The 15424-nt window shown below is 42.8% G+C and overlaps 2 protein-coding genes across 2 annotated transcripts in view; one reads left to right on the top strand and one right to left on the bottom strand.

The window, feature by feature from the left end:
* Window positions 1-15424, bottom strand: part of LOC149458310 (uncharacterized) — a 234061-nt gene that overhangs the window by 94254 nt on the left and 124383 nt on the right. Inside the window, exon 2 of the transcript XR_016313473.1 lies at window positions 4581-4655. The gene's annotated coding sequence lies outside the window, so the exon portion shown is untranslated. The remainder of the gene's footprint in view (window positions 1-4580; window positions 4656-15424) is intronic.
* LOC149458313 (dual specificity calcium/calmodulin-dependent 3',5'-cyclic nucleotide phosphodiesterase 1C-like) overlaps window positions 1-15424 on the top strand; it is a 298681-nt gene that overhangs the window by 281259 nt on the left and 1998 nt on the right. The window contains exon 14 of the mRNA XM_089682402.1: window positions 13745-13810. Coding sequence (XP_089538528.1) covers window positions 13745-13810 — 66 coding nt within the window. The remainder of the gene's footprint in view (window positions 1-13744; window positions 13811-15424) is intronic.

Below are 15424 nucleotides of genomic sequence, written 5' to 3'. Positions count from 1 at the left end.
AGCTGTATTACAAGAGTTCTAATTTTGATGCACCAGAGGGTCACACCATTATTGTGTTAGTAAGTTGTATCTCAACTACAAATAGTAATCTCTGTGATTCATACACAGCATAGCAAATACATAGTATAAATGCTGGATACTGTGACACCCTACAGATATTAAAGTAATAATCATACAATATCAATCATATGTATTAGTACATTTCTATATATACACACACGTTTGCATTTGTATTGACTATATGGACGGCTCTACACCATTAACACTCACGGTTTTGTTTTCACTGGGGGTTTCCACCATCATTTCACCATTTAGTATTATTTTAGGGTATGTTATTTTTGCATTCATTGCTATCATATGCAGGTGAGGAGTTCTCATCATCATTCATTAAGGGGGTTTTCATGTATTTCTTTACATGAGTAGATGATTTATAGATGATTTATATTGAGTGTCTATTACTTTAAGGAGAAGTACAGCCAAAAAAAAAAAAAAGCTTTGGCTATACTTCTCCTGTGGGTGACCGGAGTGCAGTGCATTCTGGATTCCTGTGACCCGTTTTCAGCTGACAGTGGGCTGAAGCCTGCTGTCAGCTGATGTCCTTAGCCGGTCCAGGCTGGGGAAAGATCCTGACTTTAAAGTCGGGATCCACCCCAGAGTCTGGAGCGGCATCTGGCTCAGCCTCTCAGCAATCCACTGAAGCACTGAGCCTGCCGCTCCCTTCCCCTCCTCAGCCCAGCACTCCAGTGAGTGCGGGGGGGAGACACAGAGCTCAGAGCGGCTGTGAGAACTCAGTGAACAACGGTAATGTGATTGCTGAGTTCTCACCCTTAGAACCATCAGGGACAGATGCTGCATCCACCTAGGTAAGTATGATTAATAAAAAAAAGAGGAAGAGATGGCGGCTGTGTGTAGGAGGTAGTGAGGTGTGCTGGGAGCAAAGTTGACACGGCGGGATTGGCAGTCCCCTCTGAAGACGTGCTGGTGCACGAAACACGTAAGGAGGAGCCAATTACGCCTTGAAGTCATGCCGTTGGAGCATCGTGGAGCTCCGGCGGCCATCTTTACTCGTGGACAGTTAGTCCGGTCTCCGTCACTTGATTGTTTATTAGGGGTAAAAAGATGCATCCAGAGATAAAAATTAATATACTACACTATGGGCATCTTTTTATCTTGACTCCTTTGTGGAGTACTGATCTCCTAGACGCCCAGTACCAGTCCCAAGTCTCCAGAGAGGGAGCCGCCTGTTAACTCTTGTGAGCTGCACCCATCCATCCCTTAAGGGAAGCTCTGGACCCCCCCTGGATCACCCTTTAAAGCCCTGGGATCCATCCATCCTGAAAGGGAGCAATTTCTACATCTGACCTGGCCCTGATGACCCTATTGGATGACACCTGGATATATTATATAAACGCGCATAATTACTGCGCGTCTGGTGAGTGTGCATTTCTTCTGTTTACGAAAGCACAACCACCAATCAAAGCTATCAGGACTATATTGGCACATTTATATCACTTTTACGAACTACTTATCATATATTATGTTTTATCAATCATTTACCATATTATCCTTGCACTTTATCATATTCCCTTTTTAAAGGGTTTTATTTGGTTACCTTAGTGTACAGCTGCTGCTATTCTTTGTTTAGATCTTTAGAGCGCTCACATACATCTTTATTTTTAAAAAGAAATACATACCTCTTAATGTATCTGTATGGTTTCACAGTACTCAGCATTTGCACATATACTTTTTATTTGCTATTCTAATGAATGTGTATGATTTCACAGAGATTATTACTTGTTGTCAAGACACACAAATTCTAATTCTGATGCACCAGAAACCAAAAACCACTGAAAATTTTGAAAACAAAACGTTTTTTCTTAGTTTTTGTTATACAATTTTGTAAATAAGTGATTTTTCTCCTTCACTGATGTGCGCTAATGAGGCTGCACTGATGGGCACTGATGAGGAGGCACTGGTAGGTTGCACTGATGGACACTGATAGGTGGCACTGATGAGGAGGCACTGGTAGGTTGCACTGAAGGGCATTGACAGGCATCACTGATGGGCACTGAAAGGCAGCACTGACTGGCACTGATAGGCGGCACTGACGGGTGACATTGAAAGGCAGCTCAGATGGGCACTGATATGTGGCATTGATGTGGCACTGATGGGCACTGGCACTGATGAGCACTGACAGGTGGCACTTCTGGGGCCACACTGATCATCAGGGCACACTGATCATCAGTGCCCTGATGATTAGTGTACATGTCCCCTCCGCAGAAAGCCGATTACCGGCTCTCCTCTCCTCTGTCAGCGTGACAACTCGTGAGGAGACAAATGCAGATAACTGGCATTTCCGTGTTTACATGTGATCAGCTGTGATTGGACACATTGGACACAGCTGATCACATGACCGAGCCGGCTCTTTCCGTGATCCGCTGTGTCCAAGGGACGCAGCGCACCGGCGATCTCCGCGTTGCGCGCTCCCTGAGCCACGCATTCGTGGTGAGAATGGAAGGACGTCATATGACATCCTATCAGAACGAGAGAACCACCTTGCACCCATCATTGGACTATATGGCGGGCGGGAGGTGGTTAAACTACTTGCCCTCCAGAGGATTTACCCCCCTTCCTGACCAGGCCATTTTTTGCATTTTGACACTGCGTTACTTTAACCCACAATTGTAAGGTCGTGCAACGCTGCACCCAAATTAAACTTATGTCTTTTATTTCCCACAAATGGAGCTTTCTTTGGGTGGTATTTGATTGCCTCTGAGGTTTCTATTTTTTATCCAACAATTTTGAAAACAAAAAAAACCCCAATATTTTTGACTTTTTACCATAAATCGTGCCCAGTAAAAAAAATATCAAAAATCAAATTTCATCATAAATTTAGGCCAAAATGTATTCTGCTCCGTGTCTTTGCTAAAAAAAAAATCCCTATATGTGTAAATTAATTGGCTTAAGTTATAGCGGTATATACACACTGGAATTTTAGTAGCCAATAGGTAGACGCTATTGTCCAAATGTCTAGATTTCAGATTGTGAGTGCAACACTAACATAGCTCTACATTTTTACCAAAAAAGATACACATTTCAGCTCTAAAGCTGGCCATACATTATACAATGTTCCTTTAGATTTACCAAAACCATATAATAGGAGTTCAATCCTAAGCACTCTCAATTTGTATGCAATCAGGCAGGCCCATGCGCTAAATAGTTGAAGAAAATTGAAGAAGAAAATTGTGTAATGTATGGCAATCTTAACATTGCTCCTTCAGATTAGAATAATAAAAGTAATGCAAACTGGCCACTAGATGGCGATCAAACACTTATCAATACACACAGTAGAAATAATTGGAAGGAAAACAAAAAAAAACAAAAAAAAACAGGATGCTAAAAAGGCATGACATGGGCTATGTAAGGCCTGGTTCACACTAGTGCGAGTTCAGATGTGACTTGAGTTGCATAGATTCGCATGACAATTGAAATCAGTTTGTTTTCAATGGTGCCCCATTCACATCAATGCAACTCAGCACGGTGCGATTTTGGAAAAGGTTTCTGAACTACTTTGGTGCAACGCCAGTGTGATTTTGTCCCAATTTAATATTCAAGTTGCACTGTATCATCGCACTACATCATCATACTGAAACTCGAATCAAAATTATATCACAGCACTGAGAAAGGGTTATTTTACACTAGATGTATTGAGCTGCAAGCAAAACCCATACAAGATATCCTTTGACATATACATGAACTCATCCAAAAGCGTAAACTACGAGTAACAAAGAAACATAAGAAGTAATGGAAATATTCTATATATCACAATGGAAAATAAAAAAGGTGAATTAAGGCCTGCGGATTATATGGAACTGTGAACTCTCCATAGAGCATGCAGACAGGTCCATGTAGAGATACTGAAATTGGTTCCCAAAGGTCACTTTCCAGCGTGGCTACAACATCGGCAATGTGGGACAAAAGGATACTTATAGTGGAATGCCAGGATTTGGTTTTAACCTCCCTGGCGGTATGATTATTTCAGATTTTTGGTGCTGAAAACGGTAATATTATTTTGCATGGAAATTTGCCATTTTATATTGTAGGCCTGTAATTTTTAGGAATAACTCACTGAAATCTGTCCGAACAAGAGTCTAGTAAACATCCCGGGTAGGATAAAATTTGAAACACGAAATCATAAATTATAATTTAATAAATAATCATAAAAAATATAATAATACATTGAATTCAATAATATAATCAAACTAAAAACAATGAAATTTGAAATATTGCAACTTTGCTCAGTGATGTGCGAACTTGGCCATCTATCGTTTTCAGTGTCTGATGACGAATTTCCCCACGAATCATTATCACTCAATTCTGCAAGTGGTTCTAATTTACTATCGCTGTTCTCTAGCCGGTCTAACACCGATTTTGGCCTAAGGGACGCATATATTATATTGCAAGTATTAGAACTTCAATGGGTTACATCAGTTTAGAGTTAATCCTGAATAATGACGCTAGAATTATTGCTCTCACTTCAGTCTCAACAGTGATATGTAAACATGTGTGGCACAACTCACATTTTTTATGTAGGAATCCACTGAGCTCAATGGGATGATACTGCATTCATGAGTGCAACCAATGTCATTCAGCAACTAAAAAAAAAAAAAAAAGTAAGGTGTTTAGTAGACACTACTGGCGCCACCAGTCAGCCGCCACTACTGTATATCACCACTGCGGACCACTATTCAGAGAGCAGTAAGTTTACCACCTGTCTGAAAGAAACCAAAAACTTAATGCACCAGAATATCTACTTCATTCATTACAAAACCAAACAATAATGCCACACTTCACTAGTGTATTCCTCATGATAAGAACTAGTAATCCTGACTATAATGAATAGACACTTTTAATTATTCTGGGTCATAGCAACATTTTTAAATAGTCGTATTTGTGATGCAGGTTATTGATGCCCTTGGCTAAAATGTATTTTTGCTGAAACTGAACACAGCTGAAATACAGTGGGGCAAAAAAGTACTTAGTCCGCCACCAATTGTGCAAGTTCTCCCACTTACAAAGATGAGGGAGGCCTGTAATTGGCATCATAGGTAGACCTCAACTATGAGAGACAAAATGAGAAAACAAATCCAGACAATCACATTGGCTGATCTGGAAAGAATTTATTTGCAAATTATGCTGGAAAATAAGTATTTGGTCACCTACAAACAAGCAAGATTTCTGGCTCTCACAGACCTGCACCTTCTTCTTTAAGAGGCTCCTCTGTCCTGCACTCATTACCTGTATCAATGGCACCTGTTTGAACTTGTTATCAGTATAAAAGACACCTGTCCACAACCTCAAACAGTCACACTCCAAACTCCACTATGGTGAAGACCAAAGAGCTGTCGAAGGACACCAGAAACAAAATTGTAGACCTGTACCAGGCTGGGAAGACTGAATCTGCAATAGGCAAGCAGCTTGGTGTGAACAAATCAACTGTGGGAGCAATAATTAGAAAATGGAAGACATACAAGACCACTGATAATCTCCCCCGATCTGGGGCTCCACGCAAGATCTCACCCCGTGGGGTCAAAATGATCACAAGAACGGTGAGCAAAAATCCCAGGACCACACGGGGGGACCTAGTGAATGACCTGCAGAGAGCTGGGACCAACGTAACAAAGGCTACCATCAGTAACACACTACGCCGCCAGGGACTCAGATCCTGCAGTGCCAGATGAGTCCCCCTGCTTAATCCAGTACATGTCTGGGCCCGTATAAGGTTTGCTAGAGAGCATTTGGATGATCCAGAAGAGGATTGGGAGAATGTCATATGGTCAGATGAAACCAAAATAGAACTGTTTGGTAGAAACACAACTCGTCGTGTTTGGAGGAGAGAGAATGCTGAGTTGCATCCAAAGAACACCATACCTACTGTGAAGCATGGGGGTGGCAACATCATGCTTTGGGGCTGTTTCTCCGCAAAGGGACCAGGACGACTGATCCATGTACAGGACAGAATGAATGGGGCCATGTATCGTGAGATTTTGAGTGCAAACCTCCTTCCATCAGCAAGGGCATTGAAGATGAAACATGGCTGGGTCTTCCAACATGACAATGACCCCAAACATACCGCCCGGGCAACGAAGGAGTGGCTTCGTAAGAAGCATTTCAAGGTCCTGGAGTGGCCTAGCCAGTCTCCAGATCTCAACCCCATAGAAAACCTTTGGAGGGAGTTGAAAGTCCGTGTTGCCCAGCGACAGCCCCAAACATCACTGCTCTAGAGGAGATCTGCATGGAGGATGGGCCAACATACCAGCAACAGTGTGTGCCAACCTTGTGAAGACTTCCAGGAAACATCTGACCTCTGTCATTGCCAACAAAGGATATATAACAAAGTATTGAGATGAACTTTTGATATTGACCAAATACTTATTTTCCACCATAATTTGCAAATAAATTCTTTCCAGATCAGCCAATGTGATTGTCTGGATTTGTTTTCTCATTTTGTCTCTCATAGTTGAGGTCTCCTTATGATGCCAATTACAGGCCTCTCTCATCTTTTTAAGTGGGAGAACTTGCACAATTGGTGGCTGACTAAATACTTTTTTGCCCCACTGTATGTCTGTTTTGACAGATACAGTATCTTGCTGAATCAACACCTTGGTGTGTCTGTGTGGTGGCAGAGACACTTCTGACGTGGAATTCACGCATGAAATATTGCATCTACTCACTGAACACATTTCTTTATGGAATTTTTTTATTTCATGTTTTGATTAATTTTCTTATTTATATGTATTTGTGGAGTTATTAACTTACCTGTTTACTGTATAAGATATATGCATTATTAGATTTATCCAATGTGCTTCTGTACACAAACCAATTTACTCAGCACAACCTCATATTTTGTACTTGACAAAAAAAATGGGTAATATATTGTGTGCAATAGAAATAATTTTAGTGTATTTTCAATGAAAATTTGCGCTTGATAAGCCATTGCGCTAATATTGTGTGACATAAAAAATTTAAACCAGAACCATTTTATTTTCCAGGGTCTCTCCTTTGGAGAATAAAATCTTGGTAGTTCCAATTTAAAAGGAGAGACCCTGGAGAATGTGTTTAAATTCTCCCTCCAGTCTAAGCCAATCCACTTGATCAGCCGTCCTCGAATGACAACTTTGTGTGCTGTCCATAGGGTCTCCGGGGACGTCCCATTGACATCATTCAAAAGAAAATATTCCCGTAAGGTCCCTTTAATCTCCACCTTCTTCACGGGATCACTAAGCAAGGTTTCATTAAGTCTCCAATTGGCGTGGGCCTCGAGGGCCTGCAGATTGGTACAAAACAATCTGCACCGGAGAATGATCGAACCACACCGTGTCCCTAATAAAAGCTTTTGGAATTAAAGAGATCGTAGAGGCTTGGGTAAAGATATGGCCAATCCTGCCAAAGGTCTTATGTGGACAGGAAAAGTGGGTGTAATCCCTGGAGGTGGGGTGTAGTTCACACCAAATATCTATGAGACCCTGAGAGTGAAGTAGCTTGGTGATAGTCAAGCTTCATTTAGGGGGTCTCTTTAACCAATTCAATACCGGGCAATTTTACCCCTTCCTGCCCAGGCCAGTTTTCAGGTTTCAGCGCTCTCACACTTTGAATGACAATTGCGCGGTCATACAACATTGTACCCAAACTAAAATTTTATCATTTTCTTCACACAACTAGAGCTTTCTTTTGGTGGTATTTAATCACCGCTGGGGTTTTTATTTATGCTAAATTAACAAAAAAAACCAAAAATTTTGAAAAAAACCCACGTTTTTCTTTGTTTCTGTTAAAAAAGTTTGCAAATAAATAATTGTTCTTCATAAATTTAGGCAGAGATGTATTCTGCTACATGTTTTTGGTGAAAATAACCAAAATTAGGATGTATTTTTTTAGTTTGTAGGAAAGTTATAGAGTTCACAAACTATGGTATAGATCTGAATATTGATCAATCCTGAAGTACTGACAGCCAATCTAATTTCTTGAGGTCCAAGAATGTCAGAACAGTACAGATATCCCCCAAATGTCAGGACGGTACAGATATCCCCCAAATGTCAGGACGGTACAGATATCCCCCAAATGTCAGGACGGTACAGATATCCCCCAAATGTCAGAACAGGACAGATATCCCCCAAATGTCAGGACAGGACAGATATCCCCCAAATGACCACTTTTTGCAAAGTAGACAGTCCAACGTACTTCATAAGAGGCATGGCGAGTTTTTTGAAGTTGTATTTTTTTTGTCATAATTTTCCGGAAAATGAAAAAATAAAAAAAAAATATTTTCACTATTTTTGCGGACGCCATTTGGCCATAGGCCGGGCATCAAATAGTTAAAAGGGGGGACAGAAGGCTGTGACTTGTCCAGATCTAAAAAGGTATGTTCAAGTCCAGCCCACGACAATGGTCCTCTCAATATGGGGAGATAGGGCTCGTAGCATCAAGGTGAAAAAAAGAAAAAAAAAAAAACGGGCTTGACCCTGGTTCACGGCATAGCAAGATAACAAAAAAAAAAAAAGGACACAATGTATCTAAGGTGCTTTTAAGGAGTAGATAACAGCCCTCCAGGTCTCTAATTTCTAGTGTGGGGGTGAAGGAAACCCTTTTGGAAAATAGAATGGCCACTCCTTTAGTCTTACACTCTGCAATGGCCACATAAAAGTTTGGATATTTAGAGTGGATAAATGATGGGTTGTAACTTCTAGAAAAATGTATCTCCTGTAAGAGAAGAACATACATTTTTTGGGAGTGATAGTACTGAAAGGCTTTACGCCTCTTCAGAGGTGAATTCAAGCTTTGGGTATTATGGGTGGCAATCATAAGTAGCCATGGTGGGGAGAGTAGGGAGACACTATTGATAAATAGAGAATTCTGCTGAAGAAACCCCCTGCACACTGGTATGTACCCTTTCCAGCAAATTTTGCAATAAAAGTTCGGGACATTTAGTTCACACATATTGCAATACATGTTTAAGCTGGCCAACTGCGTCGAAGTAATCCCTCTATGGCCGGTCCTACTCTGCTCTGCATACGTAAATGCTACTGTGGACAATGCCAATATTGGGGAAAAGACAAAATGGGGGAGAGCTACTAGGTTTAGGTCTGGCTACTGCCCCACAATAAAACAAACAAGATATACGTGTGCTCAAATCCCAACACATGCATTTACCTATCAGGTGCTAAAGGGGTGCAACCACATATTAACACTGGAAATTCTGAAGGAACCCTCTGAACACTGGTATATACCCTTCCCAGCAAACTTTGCAATAAAAATTAGGGATATTTAGTGCACACGTATTGCAATACATGGTAAAATGGAAATGAGCGAGCGCCAATACAAATTAGCTGCTGATACACCAAAGGCAACCAAAAAACCTCACAACATATAATCCAATAAAAGGTGCAGCGCTTAAAACATAAAACATATAAAACTGATCCGATTGTCCAAATACGTGACAAATTAGTAATGCATATATATGTAAAAAAGTGCTGTGCACGTGACAAATAAATATATCTCATAAACCACTAATCAAAGTGCAAAATATTTGAATAGTCCAAATAATGGATCAAACGTGCTTATTGTGATCAAAGGTATCTTCAGGTGGGTGATCTGTGCTTCACAACCGCCCAGGTGATGTGTCAGATGTTAAAAATGCACACTCACCAGAAGAAAGATCATGAAGCGCATGGTATATAAAATACAGCCAGAGGTCCCCTTTAAAAGGTAGTCAGCCTGGTCAGGTTCAAAGGATCTCCTTCCTCCCTGGTACTCTGTCACACAGCTAGCGTCCTCCGGGTATGGGCTTTAGGAAGGTATTGGCTCACAAGGAGCCAAAAAGAATGCCCATAGTGTAGTATTTAAGTAACCAAAAATGTTTATTTAGGGTAGGTATCATAATACATGCAGCATAAAAAGGAGCACTGACCATGTACAAAAGATGGCCGCCGGACCTCCTCGTGGTCTCGGCAGCAGAGTGACGTCACCGCATATGGCTCCTTCTCTACGCGTTTCGTGCACGAGCACGTATTCATGAGGGGTATGCACATGCAATACATGTTTAAGCTGGCCAACTGCTTAAAAGTAATCCCTCTATGGCCAGTCCTACTCTGCTCTGCCTGCGTAAACGCTACTCTGGACACACTTTGTCTTTTCCCCAATATTGGCCTTGTGTCCACCGCTCCGCCTGTCTCATGGCTTACAAAGCTTCCTAAGGCAATAAAAAAGAAATATAGGACTAACATCAGAGACTATAAAAACTGTAACAGCTGCATAGATAAACACTCCAACCTGTGCAACTAGAATGGCATAAATATGATCTAGTGCAAGAAAATAAAATAAACCGTTCAGTTCTCAAAAGATGGCTCAGTTCAGCTTCCGCTAAAACGTAGTAGGTACCAAAGGGAATCTCCTAGTAATGGAGATCAAACAGACAATGGGTGTTTCAGGAGTCGGAAAACAAGCATAATGGCCCCGCAGGTATGATGTCATAAAGGGATCTCCATGAGCAAGGAGGATGAGAGTCCCTGGATTTCTTAGTTTGCAACTTTTGTCAGACAGGAGTTAGCGGGCCTTTTGGAGGCTCTTGCACTCTTGTGGGATGGAGAGCTAGGTGGGGCCTGCAAGAATATGGTCAGGTGAAAGAACATTGATTCGCCGTCCTGAAAAGAAGAAAATTAGTATTGCTTGTTTCAAGCCTGAAAGTGGAGGCGGAATGGAAAGGCCCACCAGTATACAATCGCTTTTGTGACAACACCAACAGGAGAGATTTCAGAGATCTCCTCTTTTGAATAGTAGTAGGAGATATACCAGCAAAGATCTGAATGAGATGTCCCTGGATTGATAAGCAGTCAGCAGAGTGACAGCTTCATAATTTCTTCCTTCACTGAGAAAATATGTGGCTTTACCACTAAGTCTCTGGGGAGGCTGTAAGGCTCTGTGGGCCCTGTCCAGTTCCAGTCTGTGCTCACAGATATCTGGAAAGAGATCCTTGATGAAAGCGCGGACCGTGGATTGCACATCCTTAAAGGATTCTAGGAGGCCTCTGATCCCAAGGCTGTATCGACTAGACCTGTTTTCAAGATCATCAATTTTGGCTAGAGCCCCTTCTAGTTGTTCCTGCAGCTCCTGTATGCATGACCCTTCTAGTTGTTCCTGCAGCTCCTGTATGCATGAGGTATTTTGATTGGCCCAAGAGACCGTTAGGTCCAGTTTCTGTTCAAATGCTTAAATACGACAGCCTAGGTTTTGTTAATCTGCTCTGATATCAGTGGTAATCTGTGCTGCTGTGTGGGAGAGGCTCTGGCCTAAAAGCTCTAAGAACTTATTAAACATGAGAGTTGTGTCCATATAGTGCCCTGCGGGGAATTGTGGTGCTGCCACCAGGGTATTAAGGCTGGATGGCGCCCCTGGTAATGATAAACGGTGATGGGTGCCAAATGTGAGTTCCAGAAGAGATTAAGTGGAGGCTAGAGATGGTACAGAGAAAGGAGGAGTACTCATTTGCAGCCCCTTGGGGATGTGCATGGATTGCAATAGGGAGTTGTCATCAGCTATGGAGTTTTCTCCCGCTGCATCCTCCAGGGCTTGTGATGCGGCCGTTTTCTTGGGAGACCTGGTCTCCAGGCCCCAAGCTAATGGGAAAGGGTTCTCCGCCCATTTCACAGGGCATGAAAGATTGCCATTACTGATGTGCTGTCTAGGGGGGGTAGCACTCAGTATAGTGGCCGTGGCAGGGCAGAACCGGCCAGAGTGGGACAGAGCTCTCGGCCTAAGCACCCATCTTGGGAGTCACCGCGCATGCGTCCCGTTTTAGGTTTTTTAACACTTGATATTTAAAGCGCGGTCACACACAATTGTTTTGAACACTCAACAGAGAGCATAGTGACTGCAGCTGGATAGTTTATTACACCTTTGGCACAGAGTTATTTTATTTATAGTGTCCTTTAAGAATTGGTTCAGGTATTGCCACTGTATTCCTTACAGACAACGCTGTCCCTCTTTATCAAGGTGTTATGAAGGGTTGGGAAGGCTTCTCACCGCTCTGTGTCAGCAGAGGAATCTCCTTGTACTAACTGGCAATGTGTACCCCGGTCATTGTCCTCAGTGTCCAGTTCATCACTCAGGCAGAAGGCTTATCCAGCATTAAGGAAGTACTCCAATGTTCTGGAATGGCCACCACTATCCCTCTTTCATGCAGGTGCAGCGGTCCCCTCATAGCTTCTTTGCAAGATGTCTATGCATTCTTCCTTCAGCTTGGGAAAAGTGCAGCCCCCTCCTCCTCTCCAGCACAGTGCTTCTAGGAGTTGAAGTTCTGTAGTACAGGTCAGGTCTCCTTGGGGACTGCATCTCCCACAGTCCTTCACACTGGTCCTCACAGTCTCTATGTCAAGGTCCTACCTTTCCCCAGAGGTTAGGCTGCTCCATGTGCTGGCATCCATTTTAGGTTTCTGCAAAGCATGGTGGGAGCCTTTTATGCTTTCAGGCCTCTGCGGTCCATCCCCCAGAGGGGTGTGGTTGATCACATTTAAGCCTGTTGTCTGCATGTGCTCTTTTCATTCGTGTCCTGTATGATTGTGTTGCAGCAAGCTCTTGTTCTACTCTCGTGGCTCTCCTGGAAACCGACTCGGCTTTGACTAAGACTATTCTCAGCCTTATCCCTTTATCTGACCTCCTGTTGCTGAACCGGATATCGTATGTACTCTCCAGCGCCTCAGGATATGCACAGCCAAAAGGGAAGCCAAGGGTACCAGGACAGCGACAACCAAAGGAAATGCTTCAGGGGTGCAGCCCTCCTCAGACGGGGAAATCAGCCACTGGATAGAGAGAAAACAGGTGGCGCACACACCTAGTGCATTATCCAAGGTTTATTGTAGGAGTGAAAGAATAATAAAAACATACTCACAGATGAAGCATGTATCTAAAAAGGATAGAAAAATGACAATGGCCACAACGGCAGGCAAGGTGTTCTCACTGTCAGTGCGGTCAAATGTCTGACGCGTTTCGGGGACGAATCCCTTTCCTCAGAGCTGATGACCAACCTCTGATGCTGATGTATGATAAATGGAAAGTAAGAGCCTTGCTGTTGATCTGTTGACCCGGCTCGTGACCTGTGTATTCTTGCCTACCGTCCTGTTTGGTCTGTCCCGCTGGTATCGACCCAGCCTGTCTGACTACGCCATCGTTTCCCATCTGGTTCCCACCAGCTATACGCCATTGGCGGCGGCCATTACTGCAGCTGAGGTTACTCGGGGGACGCGACCTAATCCCTGACTGCGTCAAGTCCATCCCCACCATCAGGGGCCCTGGTGAAAGGCAGCCTGGGGCTTAGACTCCGCGCCCTGAGGGACTCCGGCCTGTGGGTGGTGGTTGTCGTCAGTCGGTGTGTGACCCTACCATTAGGCCTGCCTGTCCATTCCACCGCTCCTGCCCTGACACTCTAGCAGTTCACATCTTCAGTGTATCCCTAGCGGTTGGAAGGCGGCCTACCACTGGCTGCTTTATGCTATGCAATAAGAGTCTCTGCTCTCTGTGCCTGTGTAATAGTCTGCAGCACAGAGTCATTTTCCTGCCAGAGCTGCAGACAGTCTCTATATTTATCAGATTAATACTTTTGTATGTTTTTCTCTTTTACTCAAATCACAGAAATACGTATGTTATCTTAATCATCTCCTTGTTAAATGTCATTTGATTTTTTTTCTGTTTGTAGATGTAAGATACAAGGTCATTGATTCATCCCGCACAGTTGATTCCCCATACCTGCTCAAATTGCCTGGTAAGAGTTTCTTTTAATTTGATGTATTACAGTATCAAATAAGTCGGACTAGTGTGTACTGTATATTAATGAGTCACTTAGTTAACAGACGCCTAATGACTAGTAACTTACATCACTACTATTTAACCCTCCCGTGGGTGCTACCCCCTCCCTCTCCAAAGTAAATGCAAAACTTTGGGCCATTGTGAAACATTTCAAATCTCCACTCCTTCAACTGCTAAAGGATTGAATGTTAACATCAGATACACATGGTCATGCTGTAGCTAGTTATAGATCCTTTGTTTCCCACTATGCATTGCTTTGCCTTCAGAGCTTCGTGATATTCTGGCCAGAACTTTAATAATTAAACTATGTATGCCTTATGCAGGCCATAGATGGGTCGAAAATCGGCCGAAAATTAGTCCGAAAGAATAATCGGCCGATTTTCGGATCGTTAGTGGGTGAATTTGTCGGCCGTTTTTCGTGATTTTGACACATTTTTTTAATCGGCTATGTTGGAAAAAAAACAGCCGATTTTGTCCATCGGCCGATTTTCGCGGCAATGATGGGCAAATCGGCCGATCGTTTTAACGATAAAAAAATCGGCGCATGAGCAGTGATCTGCAAGGGACAGAAGTTATGGGGTGAGCTTTAGGATTTAGTCGGCCGATTTTTTTTTTTTTACTCGGTGGTAACGTCGGCCGAAACGAACGACCGATTTTTCGTTTATCGTTCGAAAAATCGTCCGATGTTCGACCCATCTATGGCCTGCATTAGGCTACTTGCACACAGGGTGGTTAGCTCATGTGCATCCATACCCAGTGTTTTACCACTTGCCCTCCAGAGGATTTACCCCCCTTCATGACCAGGCCATTTTTTGCGTTACGGCGCTGCATTATTTTAACTGACAATTGTGCGGTCATGCATCGCTGCACCCAAATGAAATTTCCATCTTTTTTTTTTCCCCACAAATTGAGCTTTCTTATGGTGGTATTTGAACGCCTGTGCAGTTTTTATATTTTGCGCTATAAAAAAAAAAAAAGACTGACAATTTTGAGAAAAAAATTGGTTTTACTTTTTGCTATTAAACATGTCCAGTAAAAAATATTTAAAAATCTAATTTTCATCACAAATTTAGGCCAAAAATGAATTCTTCTACATGTCTGCTAAAAAAAAAAAAATCCTAATCCGTGTAAATTAATTGGTTTACATGAAAGTTATAGTGTTTACAAATGGAGGTATAGATAATGGGATTTTGTATTTTTACTAGTAATGGCGGCAATCAGCGACTTATAGCGGGACTGCGGCAGGCATTCTGACACTGGGGGGGAACCTGACTTGGTGTCACTGACATCCCCATTGAACACCAATAGTGATCAGTGCTAAAAAAAAAAAGCACTAACACTGTACTAATGGCACTGAGCAGGAAGGGGTTAACATGAGGGGCAAGCAAAGGGTTAACTGTGTGCTGAGTCCGTGTGCTTCACTGCAAGCACAGTGCTTTGCATGGCTGTGCTGTGCACAGCCATCCAAATTAGTGTGTATGAACCGGCAGGGAGAACTATTTTGTTTACAAACAGATTTTCTCCCCCGTCCGGGACCCGGTCATTGACAGCTGCAGCTGCAAATGGCGGC

The sequence above is a fragment of the Staurois parvus genome, unplaced genomic scaffold (assembly GCF_062004578.1).
Source record: "Staurois parvus isolate SC_StPar_1 unplaced genomic scaffold, SC_StPar_1.0 ptg000288l, whole genome shotgun sequence".
Classification (NCBI taxonomy): domain Eukaryota; kingdom Metazoa; phylum Chordata; class Amphibia; order Anura; family Ranidae; genus Staurois; species Staurois parvus.
The sequence above is the reverse complement of the archived record's forward strand: the minus strand, read 5'-3'. Positions and strand labels throughout refer to the sequence as shown.